Here is a 16,777-nt window from a genome sequence, read left to right as displayed (position 1 = left end):
AGCTCCTGATGATTTCAGAGCAGAAGAATGAGACGGTCATAGCTGAGACCTGGGCAGAGATGGGCTTCATCTGCTAACATAGAAATGCTATTAAAACAGTAACAGGAAGTTCCTATGTTGGCTCAGTGGTTAATGAATCCAACTAGGAACCATGAAGTTGCAGGTTCAATCCCCGGCCTTGCTCAGTGGGTTAAGGATCCAGCGTTGCCATGAACCATGGTGTAGGTCACAGACGCTGCTCGGATCCCGCGTTGGTGTGGCTGTGGTGTAGGGCGGCAGCTACAGCGCCAAATGGACCCCTAGAGTGGGAACCTCCACATGCCGTGGGTATGGCCCTAAAAAGACAAAAGGATAAAAAAAACAAAAACAGTAGCAGGAAACGATAGGCAGCCTGAGCTGTGGCCCAGGAAGACCCAGGTCCACCTGAGGTGGCACCTGGCCTAAAGATGACATTTTTCTTTTTTCCTTTTTCTTTTTCTTTTTGTTTTAAGAGCTGTACCTGGGGCATATGGAAGTTCCCAGTTTAGGGGTCGAATCAGAGCTGCAGCTGCCAGCCTACACCACAGCCACAGCAACACCAGATTCAAGCCAAGTCTTTGACCTATACCACAGCTTGCAGCAACGACAGATCCTTAATGCACTAAGCAAGGCCAGGGATTGAATCCGCATCCTTGTGAATACCAGTGGGCTTTTAACCTGCTAGACCACAACGGGAACTCCCAAGGTGACACTTCTCAGGCCCACGCAACACCCACAGGCAGGGCCAGAGCCCATATGTCCCCCAAGGGAGGGGCCCGCCCCACCTGGGAAATGGCCCACGTTTCAACTTAGGCCACTGGGGCCAAGCTATCACTTTTCCATTGAGAAAGTTTTCCTTCAGGGTGAGATGCTTCTTTTTAAAAAGAAAACAGAAAATGCAGCTTGACAACCTTGCAAACAGTGTTTGTTCCAAAGCCTCCAGGCAGCCTGCGTGTCTCTGATCTGGGCCTGGCCTTCTGAGAGGCAGGTTCCTGACTGGGGGAACTCTGAGACAGCGGCGACAAGAGGTTCCCCAGCGATCACTCCTCAAAAGAACCTGCCGGAAGGTGTTCTTGTCACATGAAGCCTTTGAAGCTCTGAAGGGAAGCGGTCACAAGGCGAGGGTGGAAGGCAGGGCCCGGGAAGGACCAAAACAAAAGGCTCTGAATTTGCTAAAACCTACTGACGTGGGGGGTGGCTTTTATGTAGGTTTATCTCAATACAGCCGCTAGGAAGGGAAAGGCGGGGCCATGGGGGAGAAGAAGGTCTGGATGGCAGGATCTGATGTGGTCACTGACAGGACATGTGCCCGCAGCCCTCCCCAGAGCTTTACAATACCCGCACATTCATTTTATCCACACATGGAAGGAACCCTCCACTCCAGCCAGGCACGGTGGTGGCACCCGGGCCACTGGCTGGGGTAAGTGATGTCAGACTGGGGGTAAGCGTTTTGGGTCTGGGAGGAGGCCTCTTCTCTGTAAAGCTGCTCTGTAAAGATGACCTTGGAGTTCCCATCGTGGCTCAGCGGTTAACGAATCCGACTAGGAACCATGAGGTTTCGGGTTCGATCCCTGGCCTTGCTCAGTGGGTTAAGGATCTGGTGTTGCCGTGAGCTGTGGTGTAATTTGCAGACGCGGCTCGAATCCCGCGTTGCTGTGGCTCTGGCGTAGGCGGGAGGCTACAGCTCCGATTAGACCCCTAGCCTGGGAATCTCCATGTGCCGCAGAAGTGGCCCTAGAAAAGGCAAAAAGACAAAAATAAATAAATTAATTAAAAATAAAATAAAATAAACAAGCAGCAAGGATATATTGTTCAGCATAGGGAATAGAGCCAGTACGCCAATACTTTTTAATAACTTTAAATGGAGTATCATCTATAAAAATATTGAATTACTGTTGCACACCTGAAACTAATATAATATTATAAATCTATACTTCAATACAAAATAAATTTAATTTAAAAGTAAGTACAATAAATGCATAATTAATCCCTGTGCTTTTTCTCTCAAATAATATTGGCCCTTTCCCCTAGAAGCCATTCCTTTTATTATTAATTTTTTGTCTTTTTGTCTTTTCTAGGGCTGCTCCTGTGGCATATGGAGGTTCCCAGGCTAGGGGGTCTAATCGGAGCTGTCAGCCACGGACCTATACCACAGCCACAGCAATGCCAGATCAGAGCCGTGTCTGTGACCTATACCACAGCTCACGGCAATGCTGGATCCTTAACGCACTGAGGGAGGCCAGGGATCGAACCCACAACCTCATAGTTCCTAGTTGGCGTTCTTAACCACTGAGCCACAACGGGAACTCCTAGAAGCCATTCCTAATTTACATGGCTTGAAGAAAATGTACTCAGCTGGACCCACTGAGACCCAGAACCCAATGCTCACTGGGAAGCTCCCACCCTGAAAATACAGCTGCCCCCAACATATGTTCTCCCAAGATGGACCCCCACCCAGCTCCTTGCCCAGGTATGTGGCTTCAGGGATACAAATCACCCATATGGCTTCCAGGATGAATGAAGGAGCTGCCAGTGGTTTCCCTGGACTCAGGAGCTGAGATGTTCAAACACAGACCTAGGAACTAACTTTTATAATAGAATAATGATAGGTAAAGCCACACACGCACATACACTCATTCATTCATCAGTTTGATGCTCCCACAGCCTCTTACCGAACGGTAGAGTCGGCCTCAGAGAAACATTCCTTGCTAAAGCCCAGGGTTTGGCGAGTATAATAGCAAACCTTCTCCTAAATGATAAACCAAGCCCTGGAGAAAGTACGCTGCTGCCCCTTCACCCCCAGCAATGGGTGCCAGGTGCGTGAGGTGGGGGTTAGTGACCAGCAGGCGTTCCCAGGTCCCAGCTCAACCTGGGGACCAGATGCTGGAAAAGGTGGCCCCGCTTCCTTCTGGCTCTCCTGCCCCAGTGCCACTGCAAGGAAAACTCAGGGAACGATCCTGGGAACAAAGGAAATGATGCCAGTGCTAACTAGTAGTGGTAACCCCCTTTCTGACCACTGGATGCTTCCTGGTTAACATGAGACAGCAGGGCAGGGGTTATTTCCGTTGCACGGATGGAGACAGGACTCAGAGAGGTGAGGGGGCTCAGGGCTCTGCACCTGAAGCAGGACCAGTCCTGAGGCTTCCTCACTTCTGCTTCACCCCTTTCCTAAGATGCCTTGTGGACTCATGAATCCGCGGCACAACTGGAGATGTGACTTGGTCCGGTGTCCTCTGGTCACTCTGCTCAGCCTGAGGCTCCTTTCCCCATAGTGTAGCCAGGAAAGCACTGCCTCCAGGCTGGGGACTGAATTAGATGCACCCAGAAGCCATCCCGCCCCTTTCTTCCACAAAAGCACACATCTATTGGCTGCTTTATTACCGTCTACTACCGTCTACTACCGCCCCCCTCCCCAGGCCATCCGCTCCTAAAGCACAGGGACTGCGCCTCCTTTGACCTCACATCTCTGCTGGAGCACAGACCTGGCCCACAGCTGGAGCAGGAGCGCATCGGGGAGCGTGTGCTGTAGAGGCGCTGAGTCAGCTCTCCTCGGCTCAGCGCGCCCCTCTTGTCTCCGCTTGAGGCAAACACAAACTTCCTCAGCATCCTCTGCTGACTGACCACGTCTGCGCCCCCCCAGCGGCTCTGCTTCTTGCAACATCTCGGAGGAAATGTGGATGCGGTTTATATTATTGAACCTGACCCGGTCATCCCTCAAAGTGTCACGGCCCTAGGCTGTGACCCAACTCACCATGGGATACGTCCCATGGGGAGACTCACTGAGCAGGTATCGCGTGGCACAGTGACATTTATACACTGGCTTGTAAGCGATCCTGCAATGAATACGTAGACATGGAAGGTAAATACAGTGGAGCGTAGATCCCACTGTCCCAGATATGCTACAGTCTTTCACAATGGTTAGAGTGATGCCGTCTTTGCATTAGAGCATCATCGTTACCTGTGAGGAGAATGTTTTCTCAAAACAATGCTTATTTAGGTTTTCTGCTTATAAAAGTAATATATTTTATGCTCATTCTAGAAAATTTTAAATATAGAAAAGTATAAAGAAAATAATCACCCATATTCCACCACCTGTTAACATTTTAATGTATTTCCTTCCAGTCTTTATTATCTGTCATCTACCTTATAGTTTCTTTTTTATTTTTATTTGTTTATTTATTTATTTTTGCTGGTTAGGGCCACACCTACAGCATATGGAAGTTCCCAGGCTAGGGGTCGAATGGGAGCTGCAGCTGCCAGCCACAGCCACAGCCACAGCAATGCCAGAACCCAGCCGTGTCTGCGGCCTACACCACAGCTCAAGGCAACACCAGATCCTTAACCCACTGAGGGAAGCCAGGAATTGAATCTGCATCCTCATGGATACTAGTCAGATTTGTTTCCACTGTGCCACAATGGGAATTTCCAACCTTACATTTTTTTTTTCTTTCTTTCTTTCTTTTTTTTTTTTTTTTTTTTTTTGGTCTTTTGTCTTTTTAGGGCCCACTCGCAGCATATGGAGATTTGCAGGTTAGGAGTTCAATCGGAGCTACAGGTGCATGCCTACACCACAGCCATAGCAATGCAGGATCCAAGCCATGTCTGCGACCTACACCACAGCTCACGGCAAGGCCAGATCCCTAACCCACTGAGTGAGGCCAGGGATCGAACTGGTGTCCTCATGGATGCTAGTCGGGTTTGCTAACCTCTGAGCCACGAAGAGAATTCCACAACCTTATATTTTTCTTGATTTTAAGATGCCATTGATCATAAAATACATCATTAACTTAGTAATAACTTAAAAAAAAACCATTTCTCGCTATTATCAGTGATAATACATACTTCAATTGCAGAAACATGCAAAATGGGGGAAAGGTGGTGCCTTAGAATCAAGCAAATAACAAATATTTGAGATCAAACAGACAGTGCAGTTTTCAACTAACTTCTTTTCCTTATACCCTAAAACTTTCCACATCATCAGAAACTCTGTGTAAACACCATTTTAATTGGTGCATAATATTCTACCATAAATAGCCACAATTTATTTAACTATATTTCTATTACTGTCATTTGAGTTTGTTTATAATCTTCAATATGTTTATGTTTCTTTTAAATTTATATTATAAATATTATAATGCTTCATGGAACATCTTTATGTGTAAATGTTTGTCCATGTTTCTGATTGTTTCCTTGGGATGAATGCCTGCAAGTGGAATTACTGAATCATTGGGTATGAACATTTTAAGATTCTTGATATAAGTGCTAGGCTATTTTTGAGAAAAGATGGCCCAATTTACATTCCTGTCAAGAGTGCATAAAAGTCCCTTCTCCTTCTATAACATTGATTCTTACCCTTAAAAAGACAAACAACAACAACAAATAAGGCAAATCAGATAGGAGGGGAAACTTTTAATGAAAAGCTACAGCCCCTTATCCCAGCTCTCCTTGCTCTAAGCCTGGCTTCCCAAAGGGAATGACTTCTATTTCCGGTTTTTACATATTTCTTCATTTATTCAACTTATATTTATTGAGCATCTATTGTGAACCTGGCACTGTTCTACAGGGCAGGGATGCAGCAATGAACAAAACAGATCCCCCTGCTCCCCAAAAAGGGCCCTGCCCTCACAGAGATTAGATTCAAGTGTGAGGAGATAGAACATAGGAAGAATAAATAAAATATACGGTATATTTGACAGTGAGTTTGATAGTGTGTTTGACAGTGCTCTTAAGGAAAATGAAGGCAAGAAAGATCAGAGTCTAGGAAGCAGGGAAAGAGGCCCAATTCTAAGATAATTTGGAAGGTATTATGGGCTGGACTGTGGCCCCTCAAAACTCCTATGATGAAATCTTAACCCCCACTACTCCAGACTATGACTCTTTTTGGAGATGAGGTCTTGAAAGAGGTAAATAGCATAAAATGTGGTCTTGAGGAGAAGCCCTGACCCAGTATGACTGGAGCCTTTATAAGAGGCAATTTGGACACAGAGACACACAGAAACCAGATCATATGAGGACACAGGGACAGCGTGGTCATCTGCAAGCCAAGGAGAGAGGACTCAGGAGAAACCAACTCTGCTAACACCTTGACCTTGGACTTTCAGCCTCCAGAACTGTGAGAAAATAAATTTCTCTTGGTTAAGCCACTCAGTCCATGGTACAGTTATGGCAGCCCTAGCAAACAAATACAGAAGTCCTCGCTGGGTTGGTGACCTCTGAGCAAAGACAGGGGACATGAACAAGGGAGTCACATAGATATCTGTAGGATAAGTACTCGGGCAGAAGGAACAGCAAATGCATGGAGTTCCCATGATAGCTCAGCAGTAATGAACCGGATTAGTATCCATGAGGATGCAGGTTTGATCCCTGGCCTTGCTCAGTGGGTTAAGGATCCGGTGTTGCCATGAGCTGTAGTGTAGGTCGCAGATGCAGCTCGGATCCCATAGTGTTGCTGTGGCTGTGGTGCAGGCTGGCAGCTGCAGCTTGGATTTGACCCCTAGCCTGGAAACTTTCATATGCCAAGGGTGTGGCCATAAAAAGACAGGAAAAAAAAAAAAAAAAGGAACAGCAAATGCAAAAGCCTTGAGACCTTGAGGTGAGGAGGTGCTTCTGTCATGGTCAAGAAACTGCAAAGAGGCCAATGGGGCTGGAGCAGAGTAACAAGAGGGAAAGTAGAAGATGATGTCAGAAAGACTGCGGGGGAGGGGTAGACACTGTGGAGCTGCGCTGTCCCCTGGGGTGACCACTGCGGTTAATGGGCACTTGAATGGGGCTAGTGCAAACTGAGAGGCAGTGTAAAGGTAAAATCCACAACAGATTTTGAAAGCCTAGTAGACACACACAAAAGAAATATAAAATATCTCATTAATGACTGTCATATTGATATACAGAGAATGATCATATTTCAACTATGCTGGCTTAAGTACCAGGTACTATTAAAGTTAATTTCACCTGTTTCTTTTAACTTTTTTATAATGTAGGTACTAGAAAATCTTAGATGACAACCTGTGGCTCCTGTTACATTTCTTTTTGAAAAGTTTTGGCCAAAGGGCTGGTGGATCATCACAAGGACTTGAGCTTTTTACTCAAGAGCCATGGGAGGGTTTCCAGCTCAAAAGTGACAGGATCTGACAGCCCCCCCCATGTTTGAAAAGGATTGCTTTTCTTGCCATGTTTGGGACAGGCTCTCAGGGGGATCAGTAAGGGATGCAGCCTGTTAAGAGAGCACTGCACTCGGAAGAAGACAGGAGCTTGGACCAGTGAGGTGGATGCAAGAGGGTCAGAAGTGGCCAGATAGTGACTAGATTTTGAAAGCAGGGCAAAGGATTTCCTGATGGATTGTGCGTGGGGTGTGAGAGAAACAGGAGTCAGGGATGAAGCCCAGCTTTTGGCCTGAGCTGCTGGAGGGATGCCATTTGCTGAGATGGGGAAAGACGAGGGAGAAATAAATCAGAAGTTTGGTTGGGCATAACTTTTGGTTTTGGTTTTTGAGGGGAGATGTTGAGAAGTCAGTTGGATATGAGACTCCAGAGGTCTGGGAGAAGGCTGAGCTGGAGATCTGGATCTGGGGATGCAATTTTTTTTCTTTTTTCTTTTTTTTTCAGGGCCACACCTGCAGCATATGGAAGTCCCTGGGCTAGGGGTTGAATTGGAGGTGCAGCTGCTGGCCTACACTATAGCTTATGGGGACGCCGGATCCCTAACCCACTGAGCAAGGTCAGGGATTGAACCTGCATCCTCATGGACACTAGTCAGGCTCTTAATACACTGAGCCACAAAGGGAACTCCACAGGGATGCAATTTAAAGCCAAGAGACTGAGCTTGAACATCAGTCGGGGGAGTGTAGGTGGAAAAAGAGATCAAGATCAAATTGAAGATCAAGATCAAGAAGCCAAAGTGCCCCAGGGAACTCTCAGGAGGAGCCAAGAGGATTCATGAAGGTACAAGGACAACTAGGAGAGGGTGGTGTTCCAGAAGCCAGGCGGAGAAGACAGCGTTCGGAAGTGGAAGTGAGCCACTTCATCCAGTGGGACCAAGAGGTCCAGGAAGATGACAGAGAATTGACCACTGGGTTTAGCAAATCTTAAGACTGTTGATCCTGGTAATTATTCTGGTGTTTTCTTAATCTCCAGAGGATGCTCCTATGGCTTTTTCATGTTTTATCAACTTTACACATCATTTATGGACTTTCTACTATGAGACATGAGAGTTAGTTTGATCACATCACCCTCAGCCCCCTTGTACTCATGCCAACACAGTTCCATTGTCCCGATACTTCATTATTTCAGTTCATCTATTGATTTCCTTGGTAGCCTTTATTTCCTGGCCTATCAACTGCAGACAGTGTGCCTTGATCACCTCCTTTCCAGGTGTTTACACCTCCACTTTAACCCTCCCCACATTAGTCAGCTCTGGTAGTTTGTCCTGGGACAATAACAACCCTTACATCACAAGAGAAATAACTCAGCAACTCAGGTTTATTTCTCACTCATGCGAGATGTTATGCCATGCCACGGATGTCCTCTTTATTCCAAGAACTGGGGTGAAGAGCAGCCCCCATCTGAGAGTTCCCATCGTGGCTCAGTGGTTAATGAACCCAACTTGCATCCATGAGGATGTGGGTTCGATCCCTGGCCTCATTCAGTGGGTTAAGGATCCGGCGTTGCCATGGTGTAGGTCGCAGACGTGGCTCGGACCGTGCATTGCTATGGCTGTGATGTAGGCCAGCGGCCACAGCTCCTACTGGACCCCTAGCCTGGGCACCTCCGTATGCCTTGGGTGTGGCCATAAAAGACAAAAAAAAAAAAAGAGCAGCCCCCATCTGAGACCTGTCATTTTCAAGAGAAAGGGAAAGGAACAATGGCAGAAGTTCACAATCCCTCTTAAAATGTCTGCCCAGGCACCGCAGGTGTCGCTGCCACTCCTTCAATTGGCCAAAACAAGTCACATGGCCAAGCCTGATATTGACGGGCAGGGAAGGAAGTCATCCCCTCCCACAGGAATCGTGGCAAGCCATATGGTATTAAGTGGAATGTGCCATCATCTTTCAGGGAGGACAGTGGATAAATGGGAACAATAATTTAATCTATGACCATATATCTGCCAACTTCTACAAGCTGTTTTTTGAATTTTATATTGTCAAGATAAAAACTCTTATATCCTTCCCTATAGCTATTATTAAATAGTCTTCAGTGCTTTCCTCTGGTTGGTTTCAGAAGTTAAAAACCACGGAGGAGGGAGTTCCCGTCGTGGCTCAGTGGTTAACGAATCCGACTAGGAACCATGAGGTTGCGGGTTCGGTCCCTGCCCTTGCTCAGTGGGTTAATGATCCGGCGTTGCCGTGAGCTGTGGTGTAGGTCGCAGACGCGGCTCGGATCCCGCGTTGCTGTGGCTCTGGCGTAGGCCGGTGGCTACAGCTCCGATTCAACCCCTAGCCTGGGAACCTCCATATGCCGCGGGAGCGGCCCAAGAAATAGCAACAACAACAACAACAACAAAAGACAAAAAGAGACAAAAAAAAAAAAAAAAAAAAAACAACCCACGGAGGAGCACTTATATCATTATGACTAAGCAAATATTCTTCACTACAGAATCAAAGAGAAACCACGAGGCCATACCATGCCCCGCTCTTCCAATGGCATACCCTATGCACTTAAAAGAGACTTTCCTATGAGTTCCCGCTATGGCTCTTCGATACCAAACCTGACTTGTATCCATGAGGATGTTGGTTCAATCTCTGGCCTCGGATCAGTGAGTCAAGTATCTGGCGTTGCTGTGAGCTGTGGTGTAGGTTACAGATGCGGCTCAGATCTGGTGATGCTGTGGTTGTGGTGTAGGCTGGCAGCTGTAGCTCTGATTCGACCCCTAGCCTGGGAACTTCCATATATCATGGGTGTGGCCCTAAAAAAAAAAAAAAAAAAAAAAAAAGCCTTCCTTACATTCTACCACTTGCTCAAAATCAGGCCACAATTCTATTTGCTTCCTATTTGAGCTATCTATCTATCTATCTATTTATTTATTTTGTCTTTTTGCCTTTTCTAGGGCTGCACCCAAGGCATATGGAGGTTCCCAGGCTAGGGGTCTAATTGGAGCTGTTGCTGCCAGCTTACGCCACAGCCACAGCAATGCCAGATCAGAGCCACGTATGCGACCTACACCACAGGTCACATCAAGGCCAGATCCTTAACCCACTGAGGGAGGCCAGGGATCAAACCTGAAACCTCATGGTTCCTAGTCGGATTCGTTAACCAGTGACCCATAATGGGAACTCCTGAGCTATCGCTTTAATAGATATTTTTTTTTTCCTGAAGTTGCTTTATCTCTTTTTTTTTATTATTGGTAGAAGAAACGTGTGCCTTCTACATTATGTTCCTGATATCTTCAAATTTTTATTTATTATTTGGAATCTTCAATTCTTCTTTTATTTTTATTTATTTATTTTGCCTTTTCTAGGGCCACTTCTGTGGCGTATGGAGTTCCCAGGCCAGGGGTCTAATCAGAGCTGTAGCTGCTGGCCTACTCCTCTGAGTGAGGCCAGGGATCGAACCTGCAACCTCATGGTTCCTAGTCAGATCCATTAACCACTGAGCCAGGATGAGAACTCCAAATTCTTCTTTTTGAAGCCTGCTGACCTGATATAATTGGATAGTTTGTTTCATTTGGAGATCTTAATGCTTTTGCATAGCTTTCAGTCTTTACTGCAGTTACTGATTGCCTTCTGTTTTTCTTTCTTTTTTTTTTTTTTTTTTTTTTTTTTGTCTTTTTAGGGCTGCACCCATGGCATATGGAGGTTCCCAGGCTAGGGGTCGAATCAGAGCTACAGCTGCCAGCCTATACCACAGCCACAGCCATAGCGGATCCAAGCCGTGTGTGCGACCTACACTACAGCTCATGGCAATGCCAGATACTTAACCCACTGAGCGAGGCCAGGGATCGAACCCGCAACCTCATGGTTCCTAGTCTGATTTGTTTCTGCTGTGCCATGACAGGAACTCCTTACAATCTATTTAAATAGACAAAGAATAAACTCTTGAAACAAAAGGTACCACAAGGTAGGGCATGATTAATCATTGATTAGAGGCTGAGGCTTAGAGGAAAGAGAAGAAGCTGAGCCAGCCTGTGGTGCTCTGACCAGGGAAGCAAGACCTTAGTTGACTGTCAAAGAGTAGACGGTGTATTAGGAATAGATTAAATATTTATGAATATTTAACAGTAGATTAATAGCCAATATTAATCAGATGGAATAATGAACAGTTAATACAAGTTCTCCTCTGTCCCTTCCCTGCCACTCTCTGAGTTATCAACATTTTCATTTCGCCAAGTCGATCGAGACAATTTTTAAATATGAAAGTATAATTTTGCTCCTAACCTGCAGATAAATAAACACTCCGGCCATTTGGGGACATAACAGTGAACTTCCATTACATGTGTGAGTAATTGTGCATACTTATAAATGCCCTTCCTGCTGGAGGATCAAAGTACTAGCCATGGTCTTTATTAGTAGAGTTTCCCTAAACAGGACCGAGGGAAACTCATTTTACCATAGTCTATTTTTCAAATTTATTTCATATTAGTCCCATGAGGAGTCAGAATAATCATAAATCACTTCTCTTTCCTATCCACTTCCCAGGAAAGGAAACATCCCTCTTATAGTATTTAGCTCAGCAGCCCTGTTGCATGGATCTAGAAGGTACCAGGTAAGGACTAGGCTTAGAATTCTCAGATGGATTTGAGACACTATATCAGAGAAAAACCACGCCTTCACTCAACCCAACACCCGTGCTCTTATCCAATTTGCAAATTAGGAAAGGACTTGCAGGTAAGGAAGTTTCCAGGAAAAAAAAAAAAAAAAGAGCTCTTTGGGCGAGTGCTCTGACCAGTTTCTGGAGAGTAAGAGTGAAGGGAGGATGGCAAGTGCTTGGGCCCATGAGATAGATGCCCTCGGCAAGGTCTAGCCTAATACTACTCCCTCCAGGAGGCTTTCTCTGAACCGCCACCCCAACCCAGAAAGAATCGCCCCAGTTACTGATACAATACTGTTCTTGCTGCCATCACAGCACTTACAAAAAAAAATTTCCCCCTTAGGTCAACACCTGCAGCATATGGAAGTTCCCAGGCTAGGGGTCTAATCGGAGCTCCAGCTGCCGGTCTACACCACTGCCACAGCAACACCAGATCCAAGCTGCATCTGCAATCTACACCACAGCTCATGGCATTGCCAGATCCTTAACCCACTGAGCGAGGCCAGGGATCAAACCAGAATCCTTATGGGTTCTAGCCAGGTCCGTTTCCACGGAGCCACAACAGAAACTCCAGCACTTACAAACTTAAAGTTTGCATCAGTTGTCCTCAACAATCTATGACATCTTGACTAATTTATTTCTCATCACATCCCCAGTGCTTGGCACGTGGTGGATGCCCTGTGTTTGTTGGATGACTGAGTGAATGGATTAAAAGAAGCTTCATTTCCTCAAAGGGCAGAGCCAGACATGAATATTCAGTTTTCACAGGAGCACTGGATAAGCCTGGCACACCTGGAGAAGTGGATCTGGATTGAGGGAAAAAAATTCTAAGAATTGGAGCCTTTCAAACCACTGGGGGCAAGTGGGGGGGGCGGAGCCTGCAAGTTTAGCCTGGGCAGCTCTGTGGTCCAAGATTCCTCTGCAGGTGCAGAGGAGCTGAGAGGTGAATAAGTCATCAGAAGAAAGGTCCCAGAAGGCACCCACACACACCAGGGAAAGGACCAGTGCTCAGCTCTGCAGAAGAGCAAAGAGCAAGGACTCAGGTCTCTGGAACACTTCTAATGGCCAGACCCGAGCTTTACGTAATCTCACTTCATCCTCCCAGCAACCCTGAGAGACAGACATCCCTGACTCACGAAGAAGAAACATCACCAAGGATCAGAAACGCCCTTCAGTGTGGGGAGGGGCGCCCCCCCCCATCAGAACAATTAAATGCCTGGAGTCAGTCTCTGAAAATTCCTAACTCTGTATACCCATGGCTTGCCTCACCCTGTTTTTTCCCTTTGGTAGTTGGTTTATTTTCCCTTTCTTTTCTTCTGGCTTCTTCAAAACGCTTCTTACAAATATCTCCAAGGATGATGATCTAACAAAGGGAAGTGTAAAGAGGGAAAAACTGGATGCCCAGGGCAGGGAGGCGGCAGGGCAAAGGGTAAGAAAGGGGCCGAGTGAGGCATACCCAGAAGGACGTGTGCAGGTGCCCAGGGCTGCGGCCTCACCCAGCATGGACGGGGCATATGGGCCCTCCCACGTGCCACCAATGCATTTCTTTCCTCAAAGACCATAAACTGGAGTTCCTGTTGTGGCTCAGCCGAAAAGAATCTGACTAGTATCCATGAGGACACAGGTTTGACCCCTGGCCTTGGTCAGTTGGTTAAGGATCCCGCATTGCTGTGAGCTGTGGCAGATGTGGCTCAGATCTGGTGTGGCTGTGGCTATGGTGTAGACCAGCAGCTACAGCTCCGATTCAACCCCTAGCCTGGGAACCTCCATAGGTTGCAGGTGCGGCCCTAAGAAGCCACCAAAAAAAAAAAAAAAAAGAGAGAGAGAGAGAGACCATAAGCTGGCCATCTACCTCACCACTCTAAAAAAAGTCGGATGGAGATGTGTCCCTGCTCTTTATCTTCACATGCCTAGAGAGATGGACAGGCAGTGTCTTTTCACTCCAGCAGGTGGGAATTTCTGACACAACTGCATTAACAGCAGCTTGCCTCCTCACAGTGCCTAAACGCGCAAAGAGAGCAGGCCTGATGACGTCAACTAGGCTGCTGAGGGCACCAACGAGGGGGAAGCCCAACTAGAGACCACCTAACTTCCTGCTCAGACAAATACGCTGCTCTGGCCACAGATGAGCGCCAAGGGGAAAGTGAACACGACCTGTAGTGGGTGCGTGTGACCTTTGATGTTAGCGTCGCAGAGGACCCTGCAAAGCTGGCTAAGCGCGGGCCGTGAGAAAGGCCAAAGTAAAACCGCTTCCAGCTGACCTCTGTTCCTGGGAACTTGGAGCCTATGCTAGCAACCAGCTCGAGCGCGGCGGCGAGCTCCCTCCTGGAGAGGGCCCAGAGGTGCCTGCCCCCTTCAGGTCTGGCATGGAATTGAGATTGGGGAGGGTGCCCTTGGCACGCAAGAACAGCGAGTGCCAAGCGCGCAGACAGAAATTTCGGAGCGGGGTTAGGAGACAGAGAGTTGAGAAAACTTCGCGTTGCCCCCTTTTCTGCACCTTTCGGCACTCCTATCTCGGTGATGAGCCTCTGCTTTAATATTTGGGACACTGGTGCCATCAGGGACCCTCGTGCCATTAGGGACCCTGCGGGCAGCCAAAGTCCGACGTAATTACAGGCGCGCGCTCTCCACTTTCTCAGGAACGGAAGTGATGGGAGGGGGGTCATAGGGTCAACCACTTGGCCACGTGCGGTTCAAACCCACAGACGTCCAAGCTAATAAAATCACCCGGCTTCGCCTTGGGGCTGCAGGCGGAATCGCGGGTACTCGGGAAGGAGGCAGAGGAGGCTCTGGCTGAAGAGCTCTCGCCCCCACACGCCCCGCAGCGCGCGAATGCAGGCGGCGCTGCGGGCTGTCTCCTAACCTGGCTCGTCCCCCGCCCCCCACCCGGCTCCGCCTGACTTCTCCGCCAGGCGCGGCCCCAAGGCTCCTCCTGCTCAGACCCCGTGCCCCTGGGAGAAAGGAGCTCGTGGGAGGGTGCGCGCGGCGAAGGGAAGAAGCAGGATTTGGAGGCGCCTGGAGGGGAGCCTAGCTGGGGCTGAGGGAACCGTCTGGGCCGCCGCCCGCGGGCTCCAACATCCCCGGCAAAGTTTCTAGCTCTTCGGGGCTGAATCGCCTGGCTCCCAGGTCCGAGAAGGTGCAAGGCGCGTCAGGGAACCCTGCGCCGCGCCCCCCTCCCGGCACCCGCTCCACGCGACCCTGCCACCTGCCAGGGGGCGCTGGGAGCGCCGGCGCAGCTGCCGCCGCCGGTGGACGCCGCCCGAGGGTCCCTCCTCGACCCCTCCCCTGCTGTCCTCCCGCGCTAGGGCCCCGGGGCGCCGGGGTCGCGGCCACCGCGTCTTACCCAGTCCCGGCACAAAAGTGTTGAGGAAGAGACAGATGACGGCCACAGGAAAGGGCATGTAGGGGATGGCGGCGCGCAGGGGGCCCTTCTTCTCGCGGACCTGCACCACCACCCCGCTGGACGAGGACGCCCCCCGGTCCGCCGCCGCCACTGCCGCCGCTGCAGCCGCCGTCTCGGCGTCTTTGTGCGAAGGCTCCATGGCGAGGCGCGCTCCCCGGGAGCCGGGCTGCCGCGGCCGGGGCTGCCGCCCAGCGCACAGGGAGCGGGTAGCGGCCCGCTCCGGGCTCCGGGCTCCGGGCTCAGCGCCGAGCTCAGGAGGCCAGCGCGCTCCTCGTGCCGCGCGGCTTGTCCAGAACCCCGCACTCCCGCGTCCCCACGCGCCCGGCCCTCTGCCGCGCGCTCGGCTGCGCTCCCACACCCCCGGCAGAGGGGCGGGGAGGGCGGCGCGACACTCGGTGACAGCGCTCTGACGCCCCTCCCCTCCGGGCCCCTTCCCCGCCCTCCCCACCGCTCCCCACCACCCTCCCGCCCCAATACCACTTACTAATCAGAGCGGAGGGAAGAAAGTAGAAGAGAAAAGCAGAGGGAGCCAGTTGTCCAGCTATTGGGAGGCATGGACACACCTCTCCATCCCCAGACAGGTGAACCCGGGCGGGAACCCCCGCCAAGCACACCGCGAATCGGGCGTGTGCGCTCCTCTGGCACGTTGGGAAAAGGCTTCGAGGTTGAATCCTTTCTTCTGGAGGATGCATTTAAAACTAGGGCGATGAAGGCCAAGAAAGCGAGCCTAGTGTGCCTTAAATTCATTCCAATTTACATAGATTTGTTTTAAGTCACAGAGAAAACGCTCTTTTAGAATGGATAAGAGAAAGCAGGAGACACAGCCGTTCAAACAGGTCTCCGCGAGGCTAGTTAAAACGGGACCCTCCCTAAAACACATACATGCAGACGCGAAAAGCTGCAAGAAACGAGCCTGTTGCTCAGAAGGGAGGATTTGGGCCATCCCTTGAACAGTTTTAGGGGAAACCTGGGGCTTTTGTGAGCTGGACGTGATGGTTAAAAAGCCAGCGAAGACACAGCGCCGTCTGGTGTTTTGCTAATGCAGCAGTTGGTAGAAGCAGAAGGATTTGGTCAGGTCCAAGCCTGCAGGAGGAGGCCCCATATTTAATAAGATTTTCCAAATAATTCTGCCCTCATCGCCACACCTGGAAAAATGAACGGATGAAAGCAACCGCCTCTTACCTTAGGGAGGGATTCAAGGCATCAGAATTATCCAGATAGTCAGCAGATCGTCGGATTGGACAGATGCAAATCCACTTCCTTCCCAGTCGCTCTTTTTCTCCAGGAACAATGGTGATTAAATCATCCCAAAACATTCCAGGAACTTCTGAGGAAGGATGCTGAAAGACCATGCATTCTTTTATGGGTATCTGAATAAACTAATTTTAGAAGCAGATGGTCAGCAGGTGTTAGTGGTGATGCTGGTGAGCCCACACACACACTACCAGCTTAGGTCTGGCAGTCAGAAGTGAACAAGACTGAAAGTTTTAGTCTTTCCTCGGCCACTAATTACCCGTATGACTTAGAAGACTCATTTAGCCTCTCAGGGGCTTGAATTACTGTGATTGGAAAGTCAAAGCAAGATTCTATTTAATACGTATTTATGGGAGACCTAATA

The 16,777-nt window shown here is 49.0% G+C and overlaps 1 protein-coding gene across 2 annotated transcripts in view; it reads right to left on the bottom strand.

Annotated features, from left to right (window-relative positions):
• STUM (stum, mechanosensory transduction mediator homolog) overlaps nucleotides 1–16,128 on the bottom strand; it is a 51,376-nt gene extending 35,248 nt beyond the window's left edge. Inside the window, exon 1 of one of the 2 annotated variants that reach the window (XM_084979255.1) lies at nucleotides 15,644–16,128. In XM_084979255.1, the coding sequence (XP_084835381.1) occupies nucleotides 15,644–15,851 (208 nt within the window). In that variant the 5' untranslated portion in view covers nucleotides 15,852–16,128. Of the gene's footprint in view, nucleotides 1–15,099; nucleotides 15,502–15,643 lie in introns of those variants that run through there. The other variant, XM_005667938.4, reaches the window with a different exon arrangement.
• Between the last annotated feature and the right edge of the window lie 649 nt (nucleotides 16,129–16,777).

The sequence above is a fragment of the Sus scrofa genome, chromosome 10 (genome assembly GCF_054392235.1).
Source record: "Sus scrofa isolate SSC_HxYL_T2T_F1_AM1 chromosome 10, Sscrofa_HxYL_maternal_Yorkshire_Landrace_v2.0, whole genome shotgun sequence".
NCBI classification, from domain to species: domain Eukaryota; kingdom Metazoa; phylum Chordata; class Mammalia; order Artiodactyla; family Suidae; genus Sus; species Sus scrofa.
This window is presented reverse-complemented; position numbering and strand designations above follow the sequence as displayed.